This window comes from Abrus precatorius, unplaced genomic scaffold (genome assembly GCF_003935025.1).
Source record: "Abrus precatorius isolate BTA unplaced genomic scaffold, Abrus_2018 Scaffold2, whole genome shotgun sequence".
Classification (NCBI taxonomy): Eukaryota; Viridiplantae; Streptophyta; class Magnoliopsida; order Fabales; family Fabaceae; genus Abrus; species Abrus precatorius.
Genome location: NW_020874362.1, coordinates 22,922,158 through 22,941,459, shown reverse-complemented (window position 1 = coordinate 22,941,459; position 19,302 = coordinate 22,922,158). Strand labels below are relative to the sequence as shown.

The 19,302-nt window shown below is 31.2% G+C and overlaps 1 protein-coding gene across 2 annotated transcripts; it reads left to right on the top strand.

The window, feature by feature from the left end:
• The first annotated feature begins 10,051 nt into the window (after positions 1 to 10,051).
• On the top strand, positions 10,052 to 15,873 carry LOC113858054 (zinc finger CCHC domain-containing protein 9). Of its 2 annotated transcripts, XM_027490477.1 has the most exons (8): positions 10,088 to 10,332; positions 10,480 to 10,535; positions 11,047 to 11,209; positions 11,940 to 12,028; positions 13,533 to 13,665; positions 14,020 to 14,112; positions 14,860 to 14,962; positions 15,052 to 15,708. In XM_027490477.1, exons 1-8 carry the CDS (start codon positions 10,144 to 10,146, stop codon positions 15,408 to 15,410), a joined length of 1,185 nt encoding a protein of 394 aa, XP_027346278.1. In that variant the 5' UTR covers positions 10,088 to 10,143; the 3' UTR covers positions 15,411 to 15,708. The 2 variants fall into 2 exon arrangements, 1 of the variants encoding a protein (XP_027346278.1); XR_003503330.1 differs by having other exon boundaries at positions 10,052 to 10,535; positions 14,006 to 14,112; positions 15,052 to 15,873.
• The last annotated feature ends 3,429 nt before the right edge of the window (positions 15,874 to 19,302 follow it).

Sequence of the window (19,302 nt, the reverse complement as noted above, 5' to 3'; positions counted from 1 at the left end):
TCATACTAATATGATTTTGTTTGTAGATTGGTCTGGTTTTCACGAGTAAAATGAGGGGTAATAAAAGTGACAATTATTTCTTGAAAATACTGTTGGTGTGCATTTGGTTTATTTTTACTTTAGAAAAATGTTTTTTCTTATTTTTCTAAAGATTTTTTAAAAAAATAATTATTCTTTGAAAATCAATTTTTCCCAACATATATTTAAATGAATATTTGATTTAATTTATTTTAAAAATATGATTTAAAAAAAATGTTTATAAATTTTTTTAAAATGATTATTTTTAAAATTTAAGTTAAAATACTAGTTTGATTAAATCGTGATTTTTTAATAAAATATACAGTATTTTAACTTTCTAAAATACTTTTATAAGAGCATTTTAAAGATTTTTAATATAATTTTCTTAAACATTTTAAGAATATTTATTATTTTAAATTTATTTACCTGTTATCATTCAACTTATTAACTTCTTATATTTCTCTTAATCACGTAATTTAATTAAAATAATTTTATCATTTCTTATTTTGTATTAATTATTAAAATAAAGAAAAATATTAAATATTATCTATAGTTTAATTATTAAATATTTTTATTTTTTGTATTTGAAAAATAACAACATAGTTCAATTGATTTAAGTGCGTGTTTATAACAAGGAATTCATTTAAAATGATAATTTGTTTTTCATTCAAACTCTAGCTCACTTAATATAAATAATTATCTTATCTCTAATCAAACAAATATTAGTGATCATATATTAAGTATTTTTTTTAAAAATAAAAATTAAATAAATCAAGCTTATTTTAGCTAACTTTATTTAGGCTGAGAATTATTTTTTTTAATCAAGCAAAAGTAGCTCAATTGATCATGAATACGTTAATTTAGGTTAAGTGATTAAATTTACTACTTTTATTTCAAAATATTATCAATATTTCATTATATTACATTAAATTTAATTTGTTATTGAATATTTATATTAAGTTAATTTTAATTTGAGTAAGAAAAGATACGTTGATTCAAATAACTCAACTAATATTTTATAAATGAAAAGCACTAAAAATATATTTTTAATATATTATTTATAATAAATTTTTAATTATTGATTAAAATATAGAAAAATATGAGAAAATTATTAAATAAAAAATGAAAGAGTTAAACTTACGATATTTTTATATTTTTAATAAACTGTTAGAAATTATTCAAAATTATGTATTTAATATAAATTTTGAATTTTTTACATAATTAGTGTAAGTCATTTGCTCAGAAACCAGAAAGGGAAAGTGACCAAGTAGTGCTTAGAACACTCAAATAGGATAAGAGAGAACTAGAGCTTGAAACTCTTAAGAGAGGATAAGAATTTGCTTATTCAACTTGATGCAAAAATGAGGAGTACAATGGGGTATTTATAGTATTATAAGGATTTTTAGAACATAGATTATTCTATAGTAGATATTAAATAGGATAGTTCTAGACTAGAGATGTTTCTAGAGAAAGGATAAATCTAGAGTAAGGATATTTCTAGACTAGAAATATTTCTAAATAGTGTAATTATATATTATCTTAAATATAGGTTGGGCCATATTCCCCTGGTTAGAAAAGACTCGTTCTCGAGTCTAAGCATTATCTTCATATTAAGGCAATAGATCTGCAACGTTGAATGTAGCAGAAACTCTACATGAATCAGACAGTTTTATCTTATAGGCATTGTCATTGATCTGTTGTACTACTCAAAAAGTTCTATCTGCTCTTAGAGACAGTTTAGCATTTTGTTGCTTTAGAAATCTATCATTCCGCAGATGAATCCATACCAAATCTCCTTCCTTGAAAATAGTATGTCTCTAATGCTTATCTCATTGAGTTTTATACTTGGCGTTTTGCTTCTCAATTTGTGCTTAAACTTGCTAGGATCAACCTTGACACCTTCACCCATAATGATGTAGCCCAAAAAATTTACTTCATTGGTCAATAAGGTGCACTTTTTTAAGGTTAGCATATAACTTTTGCTTTCGGAGAACGCCTAGCACTTGGTGAATATGATCTAGGCGTTCTCCCTTACTTTTGCTATAAATTAAAATATCGTCGAAATAAACAACTACAAATTTTCCAATGAAAGAGCGTAGTACCTGATTCATCAAGCGCATGAAGGTGCTAGGTGCCTTGGATAAGCCAAACGGCATGACAGTCCACTCATATAGTCTATCTCTTGTCTTGAAAGCGGTCTTCCACTCATCACCAGGACATAGTCTAATCTAATTATAGCCACTGCGAAGGTCAATCTTCGAGAATATGACTGCACCATGTAGTTGGTCTAGCATATCATTGAGTCATGGAATCGGGAATCGATACTTTATGGTAATCTTATTCACGACTCGACTATCCATGCACATTCTCCAACTTCCATCTTTCTTGGGCACCAATATGACAGGGACTGCACACGGACTAACACTCTCCTGTATCAATCCATTTTTTTAGAAGATCCTCCACTTGACGTTGTACTTCAACATATTCATGTAGACTCATCCTATAAGCAGGTTTGTTTGGGATAACAGCTCCTGGGATGAAGTCGATGGCATGCTGGATGTCCCTTATAGGTGGTAAACTAGGAGGAATTTCTTCAGGTACCACATTTGCGTATTCTGCAAGGAGCTTTTCTATTTCTTGTGGAATAGGTACTCCAATATTTTGTTCGACCATGAGTAATAAGTTTATTGATTGAAATTTTTCTCACGTCATCTTAAGCTGTGGTTTAAAAATTAGGGATACGAGTGGTTTGGCTTTGCGTGAGGTCGGGTTGACTTCTTCTAGACCCAAATGGAGTCAACTTGATTCTCACTCTATCTTTGACAAATGAGTAGGTATTCTTAAACCCATCATACACAATCTTCCGATCGTATTGCCATAGACGTCCCAATAAGAGGTGACAAACATCCATGGGAAGGACGTCACACCAAACTTCATCTTGATATTTTTGTTCGATTGAAAAAGCAACTAGGCGACGTTGACTAACCTTGACTTCACTACCCTTATTCAGCCATTGCAACTTGTAGGGATGTGGATGATCATCAGTAGGAAGCTTCAATTTCTCCACCATGTAACTAGACATAACGTTTTCACAACTTCTACTATCGATGATGACATCACAAATTTTACCTTGAATGGTGCATTGTGTATGGAATATATTGTGTCTCATCCATAGTTCTTCTCTAACGGCTGCTGTGTGAAGACTGTGTCTAGCTAGTAAGGCTTCTCCATGATCTGCTAGGGTCAACTCTTCATCAAACACTAGAGGACTATTGAAATCATTTTGGTAGAATTCAGGTTCTTCTTTAGATGTTTCGTAGGCCTCTCCTTCAATGATAGTGACAACTTTTCGATTTTGACAGTCGAAAGCAATGTGCCCATAACCTTCGCATTTGAAGCATTTGGGCAGTTTGGATTGGGTTGGTTGTTTGGGGCTAGTGTCTTTAACAGGGTTGGAAAGGGTTTTGTTTGGAACTGTAGGTTGTGATGGTTGAGCTTTGCGAGCGGTAAAAGAGCTTTGTGAGGATGATGGTTGTTTTGACTCAGATGGCTAACTTAATGACATCGTCTAAGGTCCAATACTATTGTAGTTAGACAAGCTGGGAAATTTCGGGATTTAGCCCTCCAAAAAATCTAGCAATTGTTTGTTCTTCCTTCTCTTGTATATCGCATTTCATCATCAACAGTTCAAATTCTCTAATATACTCCTCTACTATCTTAGAATCCTGGCGTAAATTATGGAGCTTAATAAAATTATTTTGATAGCAGTGGTCAGGAAGAAACTTACGTGTGAATTCTCTTTTCATTTTCTCCCACATCTTTAGCTTGGTTCAGCCTTTCCACTCACGTTTCTTCTCTATATTTTCCCACCAAATGGATACATGCTTCTTCAGTTTAACAGCAACGATCTTGACTTTTTGTTCATCTGGAATTTCTTTTAATTTGAACACACGCTCCACTGTCTGTAACCAATCTACAAATTCATCTAGCTGTAGTCTCCCCTCAAATTCAGGGATGTCTATCTTGATGTTGTTGAAGTAGCCTCTATAACACCCTTTTTCCATTATTTAGAAAATTAGGTTTTGTTTACATTAAATAGCATTAGGATGTGTTAGGAGTAAATTGAGAGGAGTTTTAGAAGAGAGTGATGTAGGGAATCTCGCTCTAGCGAGACTGAACGCCCAAAAATATCTGGTTCCAAGGCAATCTTGCTCAAGCGAGATAGGATAGAATTTGCTCAACCGTCACCTCGCTTAGGCAAGAGTAATCTCGCTCAGGCGAGCTTGTCGTCCAGGTGAGGACTCACAGGAGAAATCTCGCCCTCTCTGGTCATCATCTCGCTTAGGTAAGGGAGTCATAGCTCAAGCGAGCTATCCGTCGCTCAAGTGAGATCGCGCGGGGCTGAGGGGTATTTAAGAGATTTTCAGCATGAAAATTCATTTCATTCCTATAACTCACGTACCTCTCTCTTATTCGCTGAACTCTCTCTTTCCTATTATAGATAATAGCCTTAGAAACTCTAATATTTAATCAAATACGAGCTCAACCTTCTGCTTTATAGAATCGTCGGTGAGTATCTTAGAGCTCGAACCTCTCATTTTTACTTCTATCTTCTCTATTTTCTCTTTTCTCAAAGAATCTCTTTTCTATGAACCAACATCCTTTTATTTTCTCATCAACTAGAACTAGTTTTTTAAGGTAAGGAGAGCTCTATCTTATTACTAAGAAATGTTGTGTTTGCATGTATGATTGTATTTGATTTGAATATGTGATGAGTGATAATATGTTTTTGATATGCTTGGAATATGATTTGATATATGCGAAGCATGTTTTGGTGATGATTGTAATCTTTATTTTGAATATGTATATATATATATATATATATATATATATATATATATATATATATATGCATGAATCTGGTGGACTGAGTCTGAGGGAATAAACTGTCATCAGGGATTGAGTAATATGTGATATAATAATGAAATAAGGAAAATATAGAAAAATAAGATAGAAACATGGAAAGAGAAAGTAAATAAGGAAAGGATATGATAAAGATGGTATAGATAGTTCAGAGGTACACTGAAAGTATGGAAGATGGAGAAGACTGAAAAGTCTTGGGAAAATGAGGGTTGATAAGTTTGTAATTAGGCCCTATTTTACAGCCCATATATTTATATTTGACCTTTATTTTATTTAGATTTTACACAAATTTATATATTAATTGTGCAGTTTGGTATAAAGAGACCGCAATTGGATGTTAGGTGCATTTTGGGCCCAAATTGATGGAAGATTAGAGTTTTGCAGCAGTCAGCACACCCAAACCCTTTCAACAAACACGGGAGTGCTTCGAGCTTATGCACGACCGTGCTTATCTGCGAGAAGCCCAATTATCAAGAGTCTGTAGGATTTTCAAACCCTATTAAAAGGAGATCTTAGGCATCGTAAAAGGGATGTTTTTACATCTAGTCTTTGGCTTTTGAATACACCTCTCATCTCGTCTCTCTTGCACGGGATTCTTGGCACATGCTTGGTGAGACTTGAAGCTTCAAGCAATCGTATTTGAAGACCAGGAACACATCTCATACTCTAGTTTGCTATTTCTTTTGATTATGGCTTTGTTTATGATTGTTTTAATTCTTTTCTTTAGCATGAGTAAATAAGTCCATAGCTAAGGCTATGGGAACTATTGTTCATGAATTTATGAAATTTTGATATTTGAATCTAAATTTGATTTCTGTTTTGTAATTAGATTTTATTCTATTGCGCTTCTTTCTTAATCCTAATTAATTATATCGTCAGAAGACCGTACCTCGGTTAATTAATAGATCTATAGGGTAAAACGAGACAAAAGATTAGGTAGATCAAACCAATCTTTCTCTTCTAATCGTTATTAAATTAACAAGTTCATAGGTTCATTAAGCTTTCTTAAATTAATGTCTTGCATGATCATTGGGGATGTTAATTTAGAGAAAAGAATATTAATATTGCATAACCATTGAGTATTAGTAGTATTCATATGAATGATTGGTAATCACAAGGAAATCAGATTTAGAGTTAAACAGAAAAATAACATAAAAGATTGAATGAGAAAACTCATATGCCCTAGGTTCCTCTCTGATAAGTTTAACCAAGACGTGCATTGTATTCCTTGCTCTTAGTTTATCTTGTTTTAATTAATCTCATATCTTTGAAACTTAAACAATTGAATTAGAAAATTCTTAATAATTGGAAAACAATCCTTGTGGGACGATATTTCAGGAACTTAATTTAAGAACCCTTTATTACTTCTCGATGGGTACACTTGCCCTCCGAACAAGGGTGGTGGATGCTCCTCTTGAATTGCACAAGACAAATGAGAGTAGAAGCATCACAGGTTTCACACTCGTTTCCTGATTAAACTCTTGACCATGCTTTTGCTAAAGGGGTCGGGTCAGCACACGTATCAGTGTAGCTGTGGTTATCCAACGACTATCTATGCTAATGAAGACCTCGAGGGATCCTAGGGGCAGTGAAATGAGAAAAAGTAAAGTGTCAGTAGTAATGGACTTAAGTTGAATAAATTAGAATATTAATGATTTTGTATATGATGCTTGTATGATTGTTTTATCTGTATCATTGAATTATTTGTGATTGTATGCTTAGTAATGAAAATAGAGACTCATCCTTACATAACTATTTCAGGAAATTAGGATGACAACACCCATCGAAAGCATTAGACTTGTAAATAGTGTTGTAAGTCATGAGCTAAATTATGTATTTAATGAGTACCAGCGCATTTGTTTCTTTAGAATTATTGTATATGAAGTGATGTACCTAGTGACCTTATTATGATGTAAATGGAATTAACTTTTAGTATTCCTTTCGATTTCCTTGTAAATAGAATCCATCATACTCTATGCGTATATATCTTTCCTAGCACTATAAGGACCCCAACAGCTATGAAATACTTGTTCACGTACCATGACCACAATTATCTTGAAAGACCATCTCATTGGACATTTGAGAGAATTATTAGTACCCAGGTTATTGTAGACCCTGGTGACGTATATCTCGAATCAGATGACGACCTTGACTCTGACGATATAGCGATGATAGAGGGACGACATGGGGATGAGTAGTGTCTCTTTGGTCACGTGATGGATAGGCTGCTCATTAGGACTTATTATATTTTGTAAATGTTGGAAATGATGTCATAATGTATTTTATTGTATTTTAATGAATACTTTGTAAATGTTAACATTATGTATATTATGAAAACAATGTATGTTCATGTATTTTAATGCTTCTTCTTCATACTTTGCTTAACCATTATTGACTCGTTATTCAAAGTTTTGTACAATTGATCAAAACAAACGAAATATATGAAATTTTACTATTATATTTGACTGGTAACTAAAAATTTATTTTATTTTCCATTTAATTTTGAAATTTTACTATTATTGTTTAAAATAAAAATTAAGGATGTTACAGCCTCAAGTGCTCTTTCTTCGCGGGTGACTGGTGTTAGACGAAGTGTCACTTTCTTCATAATCATTTTCTAAATTGGAGCTCCTTTGACGATTGAATAGAACTTGTTGTTCCTCTACAATTTCTTGTAGTTCTTGAATTTTTTGGCGTAACTCCTCCATCTCGATCTCTTGAGTATTCCTTCAGTTTTGGCGTCTTGGTGACATTTTGTTGTATAGGTGAGAATAAAATTATGAAAAGGTTTGGGATAATACATGGCGTAACAATGTTGGATGCGTGGTGCTCACATGACTGATGATGTCATTGTCTTCAACCTCTCCCGAGCACGTCTACGGTGTTGGCTTGTTAAGAAATGACTCGAAATGCTTCTTAAGAGTGACTGAAACTAACTTCGGCAAGGAAAGAAGCGAAGAGAATTTAGGCCAATTCTAAACGACCAAGAGCGTAGGAAGCTGGAAACCTGGCTCTTGATACCAAATGGCTCAAAAACCAGAAAGGGAAAGTGACCAAATAGTACTTAGAACTCTCAAATAAGACAAGAGAGAACTAGAGCTTAAAACTCTTAAGAGAGTATGAGAATTTGCTTATTCAACTTGATGTCAAAATGAGGAGTACAATGGGGTATTTATAGTATTATAAGGATAGTTCTAAAACATAGATTATTCTATAGTAGATATTAAATAAGATAATTTTAGACTAGAGATGTTTCTAGAGAAAAGATAAATCTACAATAAGAATATTTCTATATTAGAGATATTTCTAGATAGTGCAATTATAGATTATCCTAAATATAAGTTGAGTCAGTCATACTCTTTACATACAACTTACTAATATTTAAAAATAATAATAAAATTATATATGTCATATAAGTCTTACATATTTTTAAAATTATAAATTATAAGTCAAGTATGATGCATAAAAAAAATCATAAATAAAATATACGACTTATATATTTTGTTTAAAATAAATATATTTATATTAAACTTAATAAAAAAACTGTGTTGTACACTTTATTTATATTTTCAACTTTTGTTTCTCTTGTTTTAATTATTTCTATGTTCGCACATGCTCTTCCTTTTTATTGAAATAACTAATAATATCTCTAATATATAACATTAATATCTACAACTGTATTTAAAAAGTTTTACGATACTATTCGTATACAATTGTATTCATTAGTATTATTAACTACAAATTAATTACATCTACAATAAAAAATAATAACTATAAATAATAATAAAAATATTAACCTCAAATTTTTTTAGTACTAAAAATAAAAAGTGATAATTATTTATTATTATCATCTTTACTGTATATAAAATTAATTTATAGTTAATAATACTAATAAATACATTATTAATTATTAACTTTACTTCTGGTATTTAATATATTGCTAGTTATTTCAGTTTTTTCTTTAGAAAAAGCATATGCCAATATAGATAAAATTGAAAGAAAGAAAATATAAGTAGAGTTTACATTGCATTATTTTTTACTAACTTTAATATATAAATATAATTTTTAAATAAAATTTATTAGTCGCATATGTCATTTATGATTTACATTTGTAAAAAAAGACATTAGTAAGTCGTACATAAAAAATACAATTTATATGAATTAAGTAAAAAAAAAAAAAACTGAAAAAAATATGTTAGAGAGAATATTATTTATATTTCTCTTTTACAATTTAGTTTCTCATCGAGATTATGTTTTACACAGTTTGTTCAAAATTCCTTTAGGTTTAAAAACTTATTTTTTATTTAAAAATTGTTAAGCAATTGATAGGAATTTGTACATAGCAGGTGCATGAAAGAGAAATACCAACAACACTCCATGCATGTTTTAACATACTGTATATTATTAATTAAAATTTATGAAATTTAAAATTATGTAATTTTTATATAAAGAATCGTATAATTTTATAATTTCAATAGACATGAGTAAATAATAAAATAATTTATTTAATATATCTACAATGATACACAATAATAATCTATTTGTAATTATTTTGTTAAAATATATGAGATATTATAAAATATAAATTAAAAGAAACCATACTAAAAAAAATATGTGTTACTACCATTTTTATTTATAAATTACCAATAATGATATAAATAGTAGGTTAAAATCATATATTGACAAATTGTTTGAATAAGAAAGATTCACGAATAAAACATAGAGGTTTTCTTAATTTGTAACAAAAATCACAATTTTGTAGTATATAATTTAGGATTCATCATTTTAAAACAATGCAAGGAACATGAAAATGAAAAATGATTCAAAATTACATGTGAAGGTAAAAATAAAGTTTAAATTTTTAAATTAATTTTGTAAAAAATTGATGAATAATATAGTGTCTTTAATATACATAAAATGAGAAAAATTATAAAAAATAAACTAACTGAACAATAATATAGTGTTTTCAGTATATATTTAAATTTAATAAATTTTACCTAATTTATTAAAGAAGTTAAAAAAAATCGATATTGAGGAATAAACACGTAAGAGCAATTATCATAACTGACATCATATACTACTTATCCGTCCACCTCACCTTGTTGTCTTTGTAGCCGCACGTTTCAAGCACACAAACTGAAAACGCGAAAGCAATTATCATCATCTGGAGAAAACAGAACATAGTAACGTTCTTCTTTGTTCATGAATTCCTACCAACTTTACATGTTCTACTCTCCATTCCGCGTTCTGACATCTCCATGCACAAAGCCACCAAACACGCCTCTCTTTCTTTTGTTTCATGCCAACACAAACTCTATCTTCTTCCCCTCACCAACCCTCCTTTGTTCGTCCCTCAGCGATGACTCCTTTTCCACCCCTAAACCAAACCAGGCACTCTCTCTCTCTCTCTTTTTATTCTCTTACATTGTTTTTTACTTTTTTTATTGTTATTGTCTACGTTTAAACCTTAAAGCAAACAAAACCGCGACATTATTTATTTATTTATGTTTGGATGATACAATGATGTTTCTGTGATAGTTGGGTTACAATCCTTCCGAGGAACTGTACGGGCTGGAGGTCGAACTCAAGCCAAGGTCTCCACTTTTTATTCTTGTTTAAGATTTAAGTGTCTTTGTCTTTATATTTTCGCAAATTTTTGTTTTAATCCTTGTAGTTATTTTTTTTATTTTAATCTTTACGTTTTTAATAATTTTCATTTTTACTCTCTCTGATATCGTCTAATAGAAAATTGATATATGGTAGCCTTTTAATAAATCACGTCAACAATAAAAGCTGAACATAACAATGTGCAAAAATATAAAAATATAAGAACTGAAACTAGAAAATTCATTAATAAGGACATACGAGGATTAAAAATACGTTTTCGTTCTTATTTAATTTCCCATTGTCGTAAAAATAAATTAATTGTTTGAAAAATGCTGTGTTATATTACACACTTTCTACGACATTGCATTGTATTCTATATTATCTAGTACTCGCTGTTTCAATTACACAAAATACATATTAAGATTTGAATGCTGGTAAAGTTACTCCATAAGTCCACACTAATGCAGAGTGACTTGAACAATTTTTTTCCCATTTCAGCAAGGCTAACTCTCATACACCAGAACCAAAGTCTTGGTTTGGTCCACATGGACAGTATATCAAAGAGCTACCTTGTCCAAGTTGCCGGGGAAGAGGTTATACTCCCTGTTCAGAGTGTGGAATAGAAAGATCAAGGCCAGACTGTCCAAAATGTCATGGAAAGGTACTTTACTTTGGGAATTATAGTTGCTTATTGGATAAATCAGAGTTTCTACTTTGTTAGAGGAGGCTTTAATTACTTGTATTATTTGTTCCATGAATACTCAAATTGCCTCCGACAAGCCTGGATCATCAAACTTCTATAAATGTACTAGTCTTAGATATTGAACTTCCACCTAAGACAGCTTGAAATTAAGTCATTTCTGATTTGAACAAAAAATTCTCAACTTGAGGATGGGGCACATGAACTTTTTCTTCTCTTCTCTGTGCACTCACATGGTAAACATTTAGTGTTCATGGACATGATATTTGATATTTGGCAGTAGCTCCTTTGGAAAAGAAAGTTGCATATAGATCCATAAAAACTGAGAATGCTTGTGTAAAATTCAACTGATCACCATTGGGTCATGAAAGACTGGTATTGCAGATTTGATCACATGGTAAAACGATCCATATGCTTAAATAAATACCCTCATAATTCAACATAGCTTGATGCCATAATGACAAGAGACATATTCACTTATTAGACACATAATAGCAGTTAATAATTTTTTTAAAAATTTGTATTTTTCGGTGTTTTTGGCTTTATCAAGTTTTTATAGTGTTATTTATAGTTTCTTTATTGTTATTTTCTTAATATCCATAGCAACTGTGAAACACTAAGAGAACATCATACAGTGCACAATAGTTACTTTGTTTTACCATTTGTTTCGCTTCGGTCTTTATGTAAACAGGGTATACTGACTTGCAACCAGTGCTATGGAGATTGTGTTATATGGGAAGAATCAATTGACGAACAACCATGGGAGAGAGCCCGTTCTATGTAACTTTTTAGAAATAATTTTCCGGCTTTCTTTATTGATCTTCTGTTAACTCCTTTGCAATATTGACATGACTAATTTGCTAACACTTAGTTATAAGTTATCTCAAGCATAGACAATTCTAAAAAGGAGCATCTATGTGTTGGACAAATTGAATATTTGCGTGAAACACTTACCAGGAACTTGTTTGACTTGACATGAATCTTCACTTTCTAACATGACACCTTGAATTTTGTAGTCACAATGTCCTCTTCCATGTCATATTCCATGGATCTCAGGCTATTTTCTCCACTTTCAATCCTTTGTTTAAAATATTGCTGCAAAAATGGTTCATAAATATACCAACTTGCAATGTAATATTCCTTTTCAATCTACCAGAAGAGTACAATCAATCAGATTGTAATGTAATATTCCTTTTCAATCTATCAGAAGAGATCAATTCTTACTCATAATATCTTGAATATGAACAGAATCTGTTCAACTGGGTATTTCTAAATTATAATATTTTATTTTGTTTTTCTTTGTTTTCCCCTAATGTAATGTGCCGTTTTTTCTCATCTTTTCATTTTCTACTGGATTGGAGATTATATCAAAATATATTGTTCTGCGTTACTATTCTGCATCCTTCCACTAGTTATATTGAACTCTGAAATTATTTTCAGCAATATCCACTAGTTATATTACATCATTTTTTTGTTAATGGACGACCATGATCCATCAATATAAAATGTTTCATTCTGCAATCAATATTGTATTTGTTCTTTCAGAAGGAAAATAGCTCAGCTTTTTGGTTTAGGTCATAATATATTGTTTTTAGTTATGATATTCAGACCAATAGTTGTGGTATCTACTTATTTATATATTTTTGTACAACGGAGGTGCAAACACCAGGGTAGGGAGCTTGTAGTATATTTTTGTTGCATTTATTCTTGTCATCATGTGTAATTGACTCAGTTAAATCTGTGTGAATTTCTGATAGAAGGCTAGTATTTGAGATTAAACACACTAATTAAGTACATAATTACAGAAGAAGCTGTCCCAGAGTTTTAACAACTCCTACAGAGAAAATTCTGTCCAAAGAAATTCCCAATACAAGCCTAAGCTATCTATATTCATACAATGCATATCCTATCTACTCCTACAAAACCTAATATCTGTGTACAATTGAACCATACATAAAATCACTGCTCCTAAAATACATAACTCCTCCTACTGATCTGCCACAAGGCAGATTTCTATGTCCTACACCTTTTTCTAGAATAAAACCTTCGAATGGGAGGTTTCTTTAGGCTTGGATCTGCCAATGGGTCATCCAGTCCATTGAGTTTCTGAGTTCCATCAATTTCTTACTTAGCATTATGTGGTCATAAAATTCCTATATGATGGTTTTTCATTACTTACCAGTTTAATGCATTTTTTATTTTGCCTTTAAATCTTTGAATTATGCAATTAAATTTTGGCCATACAGAGTGTTTCTTTATCTGTTTTACCGTTTAACATTTTCAGTTCTCCACTTAAAGTGATGGAAGATGATGAAGTTGACAAGTTAGACATAAAGCTAGATGTGAAGAAAAAATCCAAGCGTGTCTACCAGTCACCATCTCCAGAAGTCGGATTAAAGATTAGTCGTTCATTAAAAGTTAGTTGGCTGCTTATCCTTACTTAAATATGATTAATTTGGATTCAAATTGTTGTAATGCATGTTTTATATGAATAACACGTGATGGTATATATAGACATACATGTAGAATTGTACATGCACACTCAAAACACACACACAGACTGAGACTTGAGCCTTAACTTCATGTTATAAATGGACAGTCATGCACAAGTATGTGTAGGATAGTGGAAAGTTACAATTTTGCGATCATTTAAATCCCATGCACTGTTTTTTGTTACCTTGTGTTTACTGCTTTATCAATATGATAAACTGAGAGAGATGATCTATCAATGTTGCAAATTTAAATGTCTTTGTTTAGTTTAATAATTGCAGAGTCTCAATGCCAAAACTGGTCTATTTAGTAACCGAATGAAGATTATCCATCGGGATCCCAAGCTTCGGGCACAGCGAGTGGCTGCTATTAAGGTTTAAAATGCTAAGATTTGTATAAAAGGATTGGTTCCTTCATATTAATATTTGTTGCATTCTTGTTCTCAGGTTAATACTTATTTGATGCATTAACATTTAGGATTCACTTGATTTGATCTTTGAAGAATATGCATTAAAAAAAAAATAAGGCTTCAATAACTTTCCAATTTATTTAGTTTTCTATGGTCATCCAAAGATATATGTGACATCACTGTAGTCCTTCATTAATCAATATATCAAATTGGTCCTTCAAAGATATGTGTGATATCAACAGTCCTTAAATGTCACATTTTTGCCATCAAACTGGACCTTAAAATGATATCAAATTTTTCCTTGAAGTTAAAAACTGATGGTACCAGTCTTAGTTGAAGGACCAATTTGATATCACTAATAAATGGAAGGCTAATGTGATATTGCATATATCACCAATTTGATATCACATTTTTACTCTGAAGGGAGTGGATTGAGTTTTATCAAATATTAACTTTCTTCCAGCCCTAGCTTAATTAAACTCTCAAGTGGTTTTTGAGTGATAAATTTATATTATTTTATTTAGGGTAGGTAACAAGACATCTTCTAAAGCCTGAGTATCTACTTTTTCTGTTTCCAATTGTATAAGTTTTATGAATTCCCTATATCTAATACTAACTGTGATCAGGCTAGATAATATGAAATCTATTAAATCCTGAGTAATTTTCTTTACTGAAAATTCTACACAATGAACATTTGCTTTGATGGATGCAGAGGGCCAAGGGAACTGTTGCAGCAAGAAAGCACATTTCCAAAGTTATGAAAGCTTTCTTTAGTGATCCAATAAACCGTCAGAAAAGGAGCATGGCCATGAAGGGTCATTTTATACCCATGCACTGTGACTTCGTTGCTGGTAGGCATGGTTAAACTTCAGACTTATTAGCTTTTTTTCCCCCTCAAATGCAGGTGTGAAATTCTACTGCCAAAACTGTGGACGTGAAGGGCATAGACGAAACTACTGTCCCGAACTCAAGGATAGTTTGATTGACCGGCGATTCACATGTAGTTTATGTGGGGAAAAGGGCCACAACAGAAGGACATGTAGAAAGTTAAGAATAAGCCATAGCAATGGGAAAGTTATAAAACACCATAGATGTAAAATATGTCGCCAATATGGCCATAACAGCAGGACATGCTCTCAAGTTGTTCCTAATAAACGAAGGGTTAAGGCTTCTCGAAAAGCATACCAATGTCGGTTATGCCAGAAAGAGGGACATAATATTAGGACATGTCCTAGTAGAGGTGTTGTAACTGAACATCCATAAGATTAATAAGCCTACTGTGAGAAACACAAGCGCCTCAACCTAAATCTTAATGTGGACGGTAATCAGAACTGGAAAAATTTTGCTCAATCTTTTGTATCTGCAGCACAACCCGTTGAGTAATGCCAATTAGCCAAAACATTGACAAAATTCAGCTAGGTTTAAGGGTGGCTGTTGGATGAGATGAAATAATAGTAGGGGTATAGCATTCAGCTTATCTTAATTTGTTTCAAGTCTATCATCGTGTTATCTCAAAATGGGAATGCAACATACGTAGAGCATCTTGGATGTATTGAAATTTCCACCATCTAGTTTGATGTTATGGATGGAGGTTTTGAATTTTTAGTCATTTTACCAAATTTTACATCAGACTATGTTATGTTATTTCATGTATTTGCATTCTTAATAAGTTGTATTATTATATGTTTAAATACGTTTCTAGTTTCTTAAAAAATGACATTCTTTGATTATATTTTTTTTTTAAATTTATATATTATAGTTTTTTTAGTCATTAGAAAAGGCATATAATCAAGTATTAAGAGAATTGTCACGGAAGGCTTTAGAAATGAAATGGGTCCATATAGCATATATTTGAGCTATACAAAACATGCATGAGGAGTAATTACATGTGTCAAAACTTCTGGAGACGTATCTAAGGATTTTTTAATTGGAATAGGTTTACATCAAGGTTCTACTTTGAATCTTTACTTGTTTAATCTTGTTTTAGATGTGCTTACAAATGATATAAAAAATTTATACCTTGTGCATACTATTTGCAAATGATATAGTGTTGGTTGAGGATTTGAAATAAGAGTTAATGTTAAATTTGAGTTATGGAGGGAGAATTTAATATCTAAGAGTTTTCGCTTGAGTAAAAGTAAGACAGAATGTATACATTGTAAGTTTAGTAAAAAAACACAATGATATTATACAAGTTTCGAGTTTCAAGTACTTAGCGATCGATTACACAAAATGATAGGGAAGTTAATAAAGATGTTAGTCATAGAATATTAGCTAGGTGGTTAAAATAGAGAAAAGTATAATGAGTTATTTGTGACCGTAAAGTATCTATCAAGCTGAAAAGAAAATTTTACTGTATGACAATAATATCTCTTATGGTAATGAATGTTGGCTCTTAAAGGAACAACACTAGAAAATAATGGGAGTGGCAAAAGTGAGAATACTAAGGTGAATGAATGTACGCATGAGAAAGATGATAGAAAATGATAATATACAAGATAATATTAGAGTAACACCTACAATGAAAAAGATGATTGAAAATTGTCTAAGATTGTTTGGTCAGAGAAAACCTTTGGAGTTGCCAATAAAGAGAGTGGATTGCATGAATTTTAATCCAATAAAGAGAGGTTAAGAGATATGCAAAAGAACCTTAGACATAGTTATTAAAAAAGACATTTTGATTAACCATATTTATGAAAATTTGGTTTTTTACTGAGTTCTATGGCGTCGTGTAATCCATGTACCCGACTTCACCTAGTGAGAGAAGGCTTGGTTGCTGTTGTTACTGTTTAGTGTTTACAAAAGTCATGTTTAGTTTTTCTTGAATACGAAGGTGACATCATTTTTACTAAATATAAGATTTTAAATAAATAATTATTATAAGAACTAAAATAAAAAAAAGTCATGATACTTTTAATGATTATATGAGTTAGGATATGTTGACATCATATTTTAAATTTGGACATTTAATAACTTATAATGTAAAATTTATAACTAATTTAATCGTTAAATCATCTTATATTATATTCCTTATCTTATGTATCAAATTTCAGATTATTTGAATATTTGTAAGTATATTATTCAAAATTTAATATTTATTTGTATTTTAAAATTATATAACAGGTAAAAAATAATTAATATAATAAAATAACTATAAGACTGTAACACCCCTATTTTAGTATTTATTAATTTTGTATTTGGTATAAGTTCTTAATGCATGTTGCTTGAAATTATGAGAGTTTTAGATACTTTAGTTGCAGGATTTTTCGCTGTAGCAAAAAATTAGCATCCAGAATTAGGCATTTTGATGCTCTCTTGCTGTAGCAAGGAGCTCTTGTTGTAGCTAGAATGATAGACAACAAAGTACAATTTTGTCTGATTTTTTCGCTGTAGCGAGAATGTCGCGAGTTGAGGGGTATTTAAGGATTTTCAAATTGAGAAACTTGGATTATAATCTAAGTTACGACCTTCTACGTTTCCTCTAACCTCTCTCCTCTTTTTTTTAATTAAATCTTGAAAGATCTCAACCTTTCTCCAATCCAAGCTTAAGAGTTCACTTTCCTTGCTTCTTGGTGAGTTCTTGAAGCTTGGTTCTCCATTCCTTTGGTTATTTTCTTGATTTTCCTTCTCTAAATGAGATCTCTTGTGATATTTAGAAAGAACTCCATGTTTTAAGCAAGAATCCTCAAAAACCTTTTACTAAACTTTCATTTGAAGGTAAAGATAGTTCTATTTTGTTACTAAGAAATTGTTATGTTTATGTTTATGAAAATGTTGTGATAAAATGTTTGATTTGAGTATGTGTTGGATGATAATATGTTTTGTTATATTTAGAATATGTTTTGTTATGTTTGAAGCATGTCTTGTGATTATTGATGATGGGTGTGATCTTTATTCTGAATATATGCATATATATGGTGGATTGAGTCTAAGAAAACTAACCATTGGCAATGATTGAGTGAAATATGATGTAATAATAAACTAGAGTAAAATATAGATAGATGAGATAGAAACATGAAAAAGGAAGGAAAATAAGAAAGGAATACGATAAAGAGGAGTATGAATAGTTCAGAGGTACACTGGGAGTGTAAAAGATGGAGAAGACTGAAAAGTCTTGGAGAAATGAGGGTGGTGGATGCTCCTCTTGAATTGCGTAAGACAAATAAGAGTAGGAGAACCACAAGCCTCACACTTGTTTCCTGACTAATACTTCTGACCATACTTTTGCTAAAAAGGGCCAGGTTGACACGCATTATATTTGTGTAACTGTGGCTATCCAGCAACTATCTATGCTAAAAATGACCTCAAGGATCCCAGGGACAGTGAAAGTGAGAACTGAAAGTGTTAATAGTAATGGACCTAAGTTGAATAAATTTGATGATTAATGATTTTGTTATATGATGCTTGCATGACTTCTTTATCTGTATCACTGAATTATTTGTGAATGTATGCTTAGTAATGAAAATAGAGATTCATCCTTACGTAAACATTTCAGGGAACCAAGATGACAGCACCCACCGAGAGAATTAGATTAGTAGATAGTTCTAATAGGTTAAATTATGTATTTAATGAGTATCAGTGACTTTATTTCTTTAGGATTGCTGTATATGTAAATGATGTACCTAGTGACTTTATTATGATGGAAATGGAATTAGCTTATAATATTCCTTTTGATTTTCCCGTAAGTAGAATCCATCATACCCTCTGTGTATATATCTTTCCTGGTACTGTGAGAACCCTAACAACATTGATCTACCTGTTTACGTATAATGATCACAATCATCCTAGGAGACCATCTCATTGGACGTTTGAGCGGATTATGGGTACTCAGGTTACTGCAGATCTTGGTGATCTGTATCTCGGATCAGATGATGACCTCGACTCCGATGATATAGCGATGATAGAAGGATGGCACGGGGATGACTAGTGTCTCTTTGGTCACATGATGGATAGGCTGCTCATTAGGACTTATTATGTTTTGGATTTTATGAATGATGGAAAAGAAGTCATAATGTATTTTATTGTATTGTAATGAATATTTTGTAAATATTAACATCTTGTATATGATGAGCTCAATGTATGTTCATGACATTTTAATGTTTCCTTTTAAAGAAAATAATAGTTGAAAATCAACAGATACAAGATTTATCACGTT